The sequence below is a fragment of the Chanos chanos genome, chromosome 15 (genome assembly GCF_902362185.1).
Source record: "Chanos chanos chromosome 15, fChaCha1.1, whole genome shotgun sequence".
NCBI lineage: Eukaryota > Metazoa > Chordata > Actinopteri > Gonorynchiformes > Chanidae > Chanos > Chanos chanos.
This window is the reverse complement of record NC_044509.1, coordinates 17,762,575-17,775,074: the sequence shown is the minus strand read 5'-3', so window position 1 is coordinate 17,775,074 and position 12,500 is coordinate 17,762,575. Positions and strand designations below refer to the sequence as shown.

At 42.9% G+C, this 12,500-nt stretch overlaps 1 protein-coding gene across 1 annotated transcript in view; it reads right to left on the bottom strand.

Annotated features, from left to right (window-relative positions):
- Window positions 1–2,244: 2,244 nt before the first annotated feature.
- Window positions 2,245–12,500, bottom strand: part of tpcn1 (two pore segment channel 1) — a 19,476-nt gene continuing 9,220 nt past the window's right edge. Inside the window, exons 10-27 of the mRNA XM_030792109.1 lie at window positions 10,354–10,470; window positions 10,053–10,177; window positions 9,886–9,934; window positions 9,663–9,726; window positions 9,415–9,459; window positions 9,065–9,121; window positions 8,423–8,476; window positions 7,038–7,110; window positions 6,781–6,888; window positions 6,317–6,388; window positions 6,106–6,195; window positions 5,118–5,233; window positions 4,934–4,980; window positions 4,628–4,696; window positions 4,349–4,445; window positions 2,821–2,957; window positions 2,573–2,653; window positions 2,245–2,420 (exon numbers count right to left, since the gene is read on the bottom strand). Of these exons, the coding sequence (XP_030647969.1) occupies window positions 2,316–2,420; window positions 2,573–2,653; window positions 2,821–2,957; window positions 4,349–4,445; window positions 4,628–4,696; window positions 4,934–4,980; window positions 5,118–5,233; window positions 6,106–6,195; window positions 6,317–6,388; window positions 6,781–6,888; window positions 7,038–7,110; window positions 8,423–8,476; window positions 9,065–9,121; window positions 9,415–9,459; window positions 9,663–9,726; window positions 9,886–9,934; window positions 10,053–10,177; window positions 10,354–10,470 (1,506 nt within the window). The 3' untranslated portion in view covers window positions 2,245–2,315. The remainder of the gene's footprint in view (window positions 2,421–2,572; window positions 2,654–2,820; window positions 2,958–4,348; window positions 4,446–4,627; window positions 4,697–4,933; window positions 4,981–5,117; window positions 5,234–6,105; window positions 6,196–6,316; window positions 6,389–6,780; window positions 6,889–7,037; window positions 7,111–8,422; window positions 8,477–9,064; window positions 9,122–9,414; window positions 9,460–9,662; window positions 9,727–9,885; window positions 9,935–10,052; window positions 10,178–10,353; window positions 10,471–12,500) is intronic.

Here is a 12,500-nt window from a genome sequence, read left to right as displayed (position 1 = left end):
CACAGATGACAGACACAGACACAGATGACTGACACAGATGACAGACACAGATGACAGACACAGACACAGATGACAGACACAGATGAGACACAGACACAGATGACAGACACAGATGAGACACAGACACAGATGACAGACACAGATGCAGATGAGACACAGATGACAGACACAGATGACAGACACAGATGACAGACACAGACACAGATGACAGACACAGATGAGACACAGATGACAGACACAGACACAGATGACAGACACAGATGAGACACAGACACAGATGACAGACACAGATGAGACACAGACACAGATGACAGACACAGATGAGACACAGATGACAGACACAGATGACAGACACAGATGCAGATGAGACACAGATGACAGACACAGACACAGATGAGACACGGATGACAGACACAGATGACAGACACAGATGACAGACACATGTGACAGACACAGATGACAGACACAGATGACAGACACATGTGACAGACACAGACACAGATGAGAGACACAGACACAGATGAGAGACACAGATGACAGACACAGATGACAGACACAGATGACAGACACAGACACAGATGACAGACACAGATGACAGACACAGATGACAGACACAGACACAGATGACAGACACAGATGAGACACAGACACAGATGACAGACACAGATGAGACACAGACACAGATGACAGACACAGATGCAGATGAGACACAGATGACAGACACAGATGACAGACACAGATGACAGACACAGACACAGATGACAGACACAGATGAGACACAGATGACAGACACAGACACAGATGACAGACACAGATGAGACACAGACACAGATGACAGACACAGATGAGACACAGACACAGATGACAGACACAGATGAGACACAGATGACAGACACAGATGAGACACAGATGACAGACACAGACACAGATGACCAGTCCTCTTCAGTGCACATTACTCTCCCAAAGAACAAACCAAAGACCTGGGACACGGTAAGATATTGACAAACAACACTAAGCTTTCTCTTAGCTATTTATTGATTACTTTATCAAATAAATAATGTTAAAAGAAAAAAAATATTTGGGCTGTTATATTCACCAAGCCTGAAATATGATGAACCATAATTTGAATTAGTGAGCAGTATGCGGTTATGTTTTAGGGTTTAAACGGATCAAAACAAAACAACATGTGATAGACAGTGCTCCCTCTCTGTGAGAGGACAGCTGCTTTCTCAGACAGATGACATCATTCCGTATGTGTGTGTGTGTCTGTGTGTTCACACCCATGTACATAAAAAAATTGCAAACTCCACAGGACTCACTGATGCAGTTGAAAAAGCCTCTGTCCACCACATATGTGGTTTTGACACAAATATTTCAAATGGTGCTGATTATGCCGAGGGGAAACCTCGTAGGACAGTTTCCTATTTCACCCTCAGTCAATGGAAAGTTCAGTTATTCCTCCAGTCCTATGGTTGTCATGGTAATGTATGGAGCTCCAGTCCTGTGGCTGTCATGGTAAACTGGGGCAGTCCAGGCCTTTGGTTGTCATAGCAAACTGTGACGATCCAGTCCTCCGGTTGTCATGGTAATGTATGGAGCTCCAGTCCTGCGGTCGTCATGGTAATCTATGGTGTTCTAGTCCTGTGGTTGTCATGGTAATGTATGGAGGTCCTGTCTTCTGATGGAACCACGAGAAAACCCAACTGAGTGGCAGCAGTCAACCATGTGATGGAGTCTTCTGGACTTTTAAAGAGAAGGGCTGACAACCTATGTGCAACCATGTGACTGGTTGTCAAGCTTACCTGATTGGTTATTTAACTAAAAGGTCTTAGGAATAAGGCCTCCTGTTGGCTAGAACAGGGATCAAAGGGCAGAGGGATCATTTTGTCTTAGTCTATACAGGTGAAAGAAACATGAAGCGAGAGATGGTGGTTACCACAGCAACACAGATGGCGGTTACCATGGCACACCCAACACATCTCTAAGAGAACCATTTCCAATCTCCACGGAGTGTTCTGAGGTGAAAGGCAATCTCCCAGCGCACATGTGTGTCTGTATGTGTCTAAGTGTGTGTGTGTGTGTCTGTATGTGTCTGTGTGTGTGTGTGTGTCTGTGTCTATGTTTAAGCCAGAGATCCTTGTTAATTAATGCTGTGCTAGGAGTGTATATAAACCAAAAATAATTGTATGGGGTGTGTGTGTTACTGTGCTGTTTTGGAGGGGTTTTGAATGTGTGTGTGTGTGTGCTGTTTTGGGAGCTTTGTGTGTGTGTTACTGTGCATGTGCGTGTGTGTGTGTGTGTGTGTGTGTGTGTGTCTAGTTGATGCTGTGTTGGGAGTTGGGTTCAGGACTGTCCAGATCTCTCTGCAGTATGCTGTCTGGCTGAGGTAGGTTTGTTCTGGAATATTCCTCGTACCATTCCTGAAGAAGACCAACACGCATATGAGAAGTCAGGACTCATTCCAATGATAAGTGTATTGCTTTAAGGGAAACAGAATGTGTTTAATACTCAATGCCTCCTCTGAACAGCTTCACAATGAACTCAAATACCCAGAAGCCCTTGTGAAACTAACCTGGATTTCTTCATGGTACATTTTCATGCTAAGGTCACTTTTAGTGCGTGACCTCCGACCCAGGAACACAAGCGTAGAGTGCTGCAAGCAAGAAAGCAGGAAACTTTATCTGGGGGAACCTCTAAAAGGCTTTTATTTCATCACAAAGTTTCCCCCACCTCTCACACACAATGCACATTTGTGGGAGTGTGTGTGTGTGTGTGTGTGTGTGTGTGTGTGTGAATGTGTGTGTGTGTGTGTGTACATACCCCACTCTTCTCCATGGCAACACATACACCCTGTAGAGAACTCAGGTTGGACCCAGGAAGCATGTGTTTATAAAACTCCACCGTTTGCTGTACTTCAGCACGGGAAACTTCTACTTCAAACACGATCCCCTTCTCATCTGAGATGACATACACGTGACATAAGCATTCATAAACCACTCGTAACAGCTCATTATAAACACCAGCTCATTCACATCTGTAACCACCTCGTTTCCATCAAAAACCACACAAACAGGAAAAAACACTGTGGTGTCCAGAGAGAGCGCTGCTTCTCTGGGTGTGAAATCAGAGACATGACACTGACATAAAACACTCTTCACACAAACCTGCTCTTTATACAAGAGACCGAACTCATCAGACACCACGGAGACAAGAATAAGTCTTCTTTACAACATCCTACCATCTCTATTAATGCCATCTCTATTAATGCCATCTCTATTAATAACATCTCTATTAATGCCATTTCTATCAATACCATCTCTATTAATGCCATCTCTATCAATGCCATCTCTATCAATGCCATCTCTATCAATGCCATCTCTATCAATGCCATCTCTATCAATGCCATCTCTATCAATGCCATCTCTATCAATGCCATCTCTATTAATGCCATCTCTATTAATGCCATCTCTATTAATGCCATCTCTATTAATGCCATCTCTATTAATGCCATCTCTATTAATGCCATCTCTATCAATACCATCTCTATCAATGCCATCTCTATCAATGCCATCTCTATTAATGCCATCTCTATCAATGCCATCTCTATTAATACAATCTCTATCAATGCCATCTCTATTAATACCATCTCTATCAATGCCATCTCTATCAATGCCATCTCTATCAATGCCATCTCTATTAATACCATCTCTATTAATACCATCTCTATTAATGCCATCTCTATTAATACCATCTCTATCAGTGCCATCTCTATCAATGCCATCTCTATCAATGCCATCTCTATCAATACCATCTCTATCAATGCCATCTCTATCAATACCATCTCTATTAATGCCATCTCTATTAATACCATCTCTATCAATGCCATCTCTATCAATGCCATCTCTATCAATGCCATCTCTATTAATACCATCTCTATTAATACCATCTCTATTAATACCATCTCTATTAATGCCATCTCTATTAATACCATCTCTATTAATACCATCTCTATTAATGCCATCTCTATCAATGCCATCTCTATCAATGCCATCTCTGTTAATGCCATCTCTATTAATACAATCTCTATCAATGCCATTTCTATTAATGCCATCTCTATTAATACCATGCCCTGACATAAGAATTTGCCACAAACCGAACGACTCCACACTACCCCCGCGTGTTACTACAACATCTCCATCTGTTTCCACGGCACCCACTGTTACCCACCGTTAGCTTGACCTCCCATCCAGGACCCCCCCCCAACCCCCCCTAAAGAAATTTACTTTAACATAACACACTCCACACAAGTCCACATATCACAAAATCATGTTCATGTCATGTGTCTGACCTTCCAGGTCGTCCTGGGGCTCCCTGTTCTTGCGGCTATAATTCATTCTGAAGACAAAGGCATCCAGAATGAAGGCCACGATTATCGTCATCACAACCTGCAGAGAGAGAGAGAGAGTGAAAGATAGAAAGAGAGAGAATGTGAGAGATAGATACAGGAAGACACACATAAAAAAGGCACACAGACAGGCAGAGACACACACATACACACACGCCTACAGAAAGACATACAGACACAGACACACACATACACACACACACAAAGATGCACAATCCTAACCATAGTGACGATGTAGAAAGTCATAAAGTAGAGTCGACTCCAGTGTGTTGTCTGTGAGGTCACTCCCTCCTGTTGGACAGACATGAATCATTACTAATTATATTACATTATTAATTACATTATTCATTACATTACATAGTTACAGCGTCTGAATCATTATGAATTACATTACATTATTACAGTGTCTGAATCATTATGAATTACATTACATTATTACAGTGTCTGAATCATTATTAGTTCCATTACATTATTACAGTGTCTGATTTAGTCCATGCTATGCTAACGAAGGTTGATTAGAACTCCTACCATGGTAATGTACCAGTTATTCACCACTGTCAGCTCAAACAACGTCACTGTCACAGAAAGAAATACACAGTCACATCAGAGCAACTGGACTTAGTCTGGGAGTGTGTGTGTGTGTGTGTGTGTGTGTGTGTGTGTGTGTGTGTGCGTGTGCGTGTGGCGGTGGGGGGGGGTCCAGTATACTTACCAAAGCTGTTGAGAATGTTGTTGAAGTTGTTGAGATAATAGTAACCTTCCTCTAGGAAAGTTTGGTTCCCAATGGTGACATTGATTTGTCGGTAGGCATCAGCGACAGTGCTGTTACTGCACGGAGACAGACAGAGAGACCAGCTTTCTGTGATCCTCCTCAAAACACACACTTATACCAGATAAAGAACAGCCCAAACACACACTTACACCAGATAAAGAACAGCCCAAACACACACTTACACCAGATAAAGAACAGCCCAAACACACACTGAAACCAGATAAAGAACAGCCCAAACACACACTTATACCAGATAAAGAACAGCCCAAACACACACTGAAACCAAATAAAGAACAGCCCAAACACACACTGAAACCAGATAAAGAACAGCCCAAACACACACTTAAATCAGATAAAGAACAGCCAAAACACACTTATACCAGATAAAAAACAGCCAACACACACTTATACCAGATAAAGAACAGTCCAAACATACATTAATACCAGATAAAGAACAGCCCAAACACACACTTATACCAGATAAAGAACAGCCCAAACACACACTGAAACCAGATAAAGAACAGCCAAAACACACTTATACCAGATAAAGAACAGCCAAAACACACTTATACCAGATAAAGAACAGCCTAACCCTGTCTGAACAATCATCAGTGACAGCACGGGGCACACAGGGCCACAGACACTACAGTTCCACAGCCACCTGGGTCACTGGCCCTGACTCTGGTCCTAGACAACCGCAGTGTACTGAGCTTCAATGGTATTGGTTTTAAGCCGGAACAAAATGTGTCCAGGGAATGAGTTTCCATCTCTGTCCCACAGCAGGGGCAGTGACCCCAGCAGGACTGAATACCTGGACATTTCAGGAGTGTGGTTTTAAACCAGTGTGAAATGATGGTGAGCCTTGATTACAGGGGGGTGACGCTAGACACATAGAGCAAAGTGAACTGGGATGGTAAACTGGTCTTACGTGCAGCAGTTTGGATAGACCACACCAGCAAAAAACTCCATCCCAACAATGGCAAAGGAATAGTAGAATATGATCAGGGTCAAACCTAGACTGTAGAGAGAGAGAGAGACAGAGAGAGAGAGAGAGAGAGAGAGAGTTAGAGGGATGAGTGATCTGAAATGTACGTTTAACACGAGAAGAGTGGAGATCCAGAGGCAGTTTTAACCCTTACCTGGCCATACGGGGAAAGAGTTCAAACATGGTGTCCAGAACATTTCGATATCGCTGTTTGATCTTAAACAACCTAGGACAGAGAGAGACAGTTCACAGATAAGAGAGAGAGAGACAGGTCACACCTGAGATACCTGAGGTCATACCTGTCTATCTCTGTTATATGACCCCCCCCCCCCCCCCCCCCCCCCCCAACACAGCCTTCTGTAATACCCTGCCCCACTGTTCAGTAATGCTGAGGTTCAACCTCAGGTACAGAACATTCATTTAGATCAAATCAGATTAATTCACAAACAAGGCAGTTCCTCAGCAAACACACACACACACAAACATATTTACATATACACACACCCCCATACATTTACAAACATACACACACACACACACACACACACACACAAACACACCCCCATACATTTACACACACACAAACACCAAACACACACACTCTGCAGGCTCACACACCGGAGAAGCTGAAGAGGTCTCAGAACTACGATGAAGTAGAAAGGCTCCATGTCAAACGCCAGAGCAATTAAACCCAGGAAGGCAAAGACAGTCACAGAGAAATCAAACCTGTGAGGAACACACACACACGCGCGCGCGCACGCGCGCACACGCGCACACACACACACAAACACACAAAACATTAGTGAGAGCATGTGTATCTCCACGTGTGTGTGTGTGTGTGTGTGTGTATGTGTGAGACAGTGTCTGCGTCTTACAGGTTCCATCCAGAACTGAAGTACGCCATTGGTCCCAGTCCTGTGACCTTCAACAAGACTTCCACACCATAAACTACAGAGAACAAAAAGAAAAACTAGATCATTCATAATAACATGACACTGTTCAATCACAACTGCAGCTGAATAACTACCCCACTGAAAGTGTGAATTATGAACATACCATACTGAATTTTGCATCATTACCATATGTTACATCCTTGTGAGCATTCTGCCTTTGATTTGCTCTGTTCCTTTGTGATTCCCTGTTACGTTTCAGGATGTCCCGTAGGCGGATGATGCCCTAATTGCTCGCTCTACCTGTATACGTGCGACTGGGGGTTCCGCCCTATAAAAAGGGGCGTAGTTCTGGGTTGTCAGGAGCCTTGGTTGTGCCTGGCGTTTGTGTGTGTGGAGCTTCACGACCCTTAGTCTTCCTTTAGTCTCCCATTTCATATCTCATTTCTATAATAAATACTGTAAACTACGCTGATCCTTGTCTCACTGTGAGTGCAATCTCACCTCCTTTCCTTCCTGCTCCTAACCCTAGAAAGGGGCGTGACACACAGCAGGCTCAACCTGTGAGTTTTTACCATAGCATACTCAACCTGTGAGTTATTACCATAGCATACTCAACCTGTGACTTATTACCATAGCATACTCAACCTGTGAGTTATTACCATAGCATACTCAACCTGTGACCTATCACCATAGCATACTCAACCTGTGAGTTATTACCATAGCATACTCAACCTGTGACCTATCACCATAGCATACTCAACCTGTGACCTATCACCATAGCATACTCAACCTGTGACCTATCACCATAGCATACTCAACCTGTGAGTTATTACCATAGCATACTCAACCTGTGAGTTATTACCATAGCATACTCAACCTGTGACCTATCACCATAGCATACAGAACCTGTGAGTTATTACCATAGCATACTCAACCTGTGACCTATCACCATAGCATACTCAACCTGTGAGTTATTACCATAGCATACTCAACCTGTGAGTTATTACCATAGCATACTCAACCTGTGAGATTTTACCATAGCATACAGAACCTGTGAGTTATTACCATAGCATACTCAACCTGTGAGATTTTACCATACCATACTCAACCTGTGAGTTATTACCATAGCATACTCAACCTGTGAGATTTTACCATAGCATACAGAACCTGTGAGTTATTACCATAGCATACTCAACCTGTGAGATTTTACCATAGCATAGTCAACCTGTGAGATTTTACCATAGCATACTCAACCTGTGAGTTATTACCATAGCATAGTCAACCTGTGAGTTATTACCGCATCTTAGTGAACCTTTGAATGTCAGTAAGGCTGTGAAGTGTATGGAGTGAATTGCAGTTTAACATACTTGTGAGAAAAACGATGTAGCTCCAAGGGACGATTCTTGAGCCTGAAAAACCATCTGTTTGTTTTAAGAAAAAAAAGAAACATGAACAATCAGAAAAGATAAAAAAGCTGACGTTTATCCACACTGTTCCCACCAACAGACATTACTAACAGACTGACAAACATCTGTTCAGTGCATTCACAGCTGAGATTCCATTTCCAGGAGCTCGACCGTTTAGAGGCGTTCTCCTGGCTTTGGATTTCAGCAGTGTAACATTTTTTCCTACTTTTCAGTTTAAAAGTAAACATATAAATACTCTAAAAACTCTCAGGTGGATTTCCTTCATCTTTTAGTCTGAGTGTGACAGACTGAGGCAGCAAATGTGTCATAACTGACTGTCTCTCCGGACCATCAGCCGCGTTCAGTGAGGCGGGTGCAGCTCTAACGACACACTGTCATCCATCTTACCACTCAGCATCTCTAACGACACACTGTCATCCATCTTACCACTCAGCATCTCTAACGACACACTGTCATCCATCTTACCACTCAGCATCTCTAACGACACACTGTCATCCATCTTACCACTCAGCATCTCTAACGACACACTGTCATCCATCTTACCACTCAGCATCTCTAACGACACACTGTCATCCATCTTACCACTCAGCATATTCGTCTCCACCAGAATCCAAACACCATTCACTGCCACCACGATGTCTGTGAGCAAGACACAGAGAGAGAGACAGGGACCGAGACAGACAGAGACAGAGACAGAGACAGACAGAGACAGAGACAGACAGAGATAGAGACAGAGAGAGACAGAGACAGAGAGGGTAAGAGAAGGCGGGAGAGAGGTGAGACATAGACAGGAGACAGTGAGACACGTGACAGTAAAACTCACTGTTAGTCTTTCCAGCCTGTGAAAGGTCTCAGACAGTTCAATTCATAAAGTAATCACAGAACTCTACACCAGGAAAATTATTTAACCAAATAAAACCTTTTCAACTTACACATTGCATACTGGAAAGCTTTGGATTTCACTAAGAGATTGATTCCTGTTGAGGAGAAACTGGTCATTAAAGTTAAAACACACACACACACTTGTAAACACAGATCTGTTATAAAGCCCTGAGAGGAGATTCTTATAATTCTGCTAAAGGAACTCTGTGAGAACCATTTTAAGTATTTGGACGCTATTGTTATTATTGTTGTTGTTATTACTATTATTGTTGTTGTTGTAATTATAAACATTTCAGACCTTTGAAGATGAGGAAAGCTGTGTGTGGCAGTTCATCAAACCAGTGCTCCCCACTCCGCCGTGCCTGGAACACACACACACAAACGCATGCATACACACAAACACAGACACACACACACAGGGAACAGACACAGGGCCAAGTTCATCAAGACACACTGTGCTGAGTAAAGGCCTGACATGCATGAGGTTAGAATATAACCATAAGCAGAATGATAAAACTCACCTTCCATTTCAGACCAATCACCTCATAGAACTTATACAAGTCCTGAAGGCTGCAACAAACAAAAAAAACAAATAAAATCCACATCTGAGTGCTATACTCACCTCACTGAATCACTCTCAAACACAGAGTGTGTGTGTGTGTGTGTGTGCTTGTGTGTGAGTGCCTACCTGAGCATGGATGCTCCTGATTGGTTGAGAGCTTTGTAAGTGAGGAACCGATCTCGGACACTCATTCGTGGTCGATAAAAACGCATCAGTCCATCAAACTGTTTCAGACACACTCCATCTGGCTTCTAAAACACACACACACAGCCACGAACGTATGCACACACCACTTAATTCATAATGTTTTTTGGTCTCATATCACTCAAAGCCATACTGACAGAGATCATCATAAATTCCTCTTTATGTGTAAGTCTGTTTCATAAGGCAAACAGTTTTTTGGACCAAAAGTGGAGTCGTGTCTGACCTGTCGGCTAAGGAGCAGCTGAAAAGCATGCTCAATGGCTGATCTCTTGTGCAGGAGGAGAGATTTGAACTTCATCTTCTCCACTCCATTAAAGGTGTCAAAGACCACAGCCAGGAGCTGGAACCAAGACACACACTAACGTTAGCCCCGAAACCAACAACCCAGTCACACGCCAACACCAGACCCAGAGCTCAGACAAATGCCAATGTCAGACCCAGAACCCAGAACCCAGAACCCCGTCACGCGCCAGTGTCAGACCTAGAACCCAGAACCCAGAACCCAGAACCCATTCATATCAACATCAGCAAAAAAAGAAATCAGCTCCTACAGGTTCAGAGCCATTTTGACTAAAGCTACTGTTACAGCACCTTCACAAAGCAAAATCTCTCAGACCATAGCAAGAAAAAAACATAATATTATGAGAATAAAATCATAAAATTTCAAAATTGGAAAAAACACATAATTTTTAGGAAAATATAGTACCAGCAACCAACAAAACGGGCGAGAGGACAGTCAATGGCAGCCTGAGTCTGACCTTCTGCCAACTGCTGTTAGTCTCAGGCGTCGTGCTGTGCCACACATATCAGTCAACAGATAACTTTATTTAATCAGCTTATCATTAAACATTTGGTAAATGCAGTTTTGCTTGTTGAGCAAACACAGGTTTACTGTTTCGTTACTCGTTACTTAACGCAGGTAGCTGGGTGCTGTTCTGATATTTCCCCTCTAAAATAATACGTAGCCTAAAATGACGACTTCATTCTCGCAATATTATGACTTTTTTCTTGGAAAATTATGACTTTATTCTTGTAATATTGTGACCTTGTTCTCGAAATCTAAGAATTTGTTTCCCCTCAGTATGGCCATAATAGTCCATATAATTACACTCTTTCAGCTCAACAATTTCAACATGTTAAAGGACAAGTAACATCTGATGAGTGAATAATTGAACACAGGGGGGTTTGGTTGCAGTATAAGGTGGCATTCTTTGAATACAGCGGTAAGTAAATTTCTATACTGCTGCAGCCCTAGTATAGAATTGATAGAGTGTCACAGATAGAATCTTGAATGTGTCAGACAGAGTGTTGTATAGAGTGGACAGAGTGTTGTATAGAGTGAGCAGAGTGTTGTATAGAGTGAGCAGAGTGTTGTATAGAGTGGACAGAGTGTTGTATAAAGTGAGCAGAGTGTTGTATAGAGCGGACAGAGTGTTGTATAGAGTGCTGTATAGAGTGGACAGAGTGTTGTATAGAGTGGACAGAGTGTTGTATAAAGTGAGCAGAGTGTTGTATAGAGCGGACAGAGTGTTGTATAGAGCGAGCAGAGTGTTGTATAGAGTGGACAGAGTGTTGTATAGAGTGAGCAGAGTGTTGTACAGAGTGGGCAGAGTGTTGTATAGAGTGAGCAGAGTGTTGTATAGGGCAGACAGAGTGTTGTACAGAGTGGACAGAGTGTTGTATAGAGTGAGCAGAGTGTTGTATAGGGCGGACAGAGTGTTGTATAGAGTGGGCAGAGTGTTGTATAGAGTGGACAGAGTGTTGTATAGAGTGGACAGAGTGTTGTATAGAGTGGACAGAGTGGTGGACAGAGTGGACAGAGTGTTGTATAGAGCGGACAGAGTGTTGTATAGAGCGGGCAGAGTGTTGTATAGAGTGAGCAGAGTGTTGTATAGAGTGGACAGAGTGTTGTATAGAGTGGGCAGAGTGTTGTATAGAGTGGACAGAGTGTTGTATAGAGTGGGCAGAGTGTTGTATAGAGTGGACAGAGTGTTGTATAGAGTGGACAGAGTGTTGTATAGAGTGAGCAGAGTGTTGTATAGAGTGGACAGAGTGTTGTATAGGGCGGACAGAGTGTTGTATAGAGTGGACAGAGTGTTGTATAGAGTGGACAGTGTTGTACAGAGTGTTGTATAGAGTGGACAGAGTGTTGTATAGAGCGGACAGAGTGTTGTATAGAGCGGACAGAGTGTTGTATAGAGCGGACAGAGTGTTGTATAGAGTGGACAGAGTGTTGTATAGAGTGGACAGAGTGTTGTATAGAGTGGGCAGAGTGTTGTATAGAGTGGACAGAGTGTTGTATAGAGTGGACAGAGTGTTGTACAGAGTGTTGTATAGAGTGGACAGAGCGTTGTATAGAGCGGACAGAGT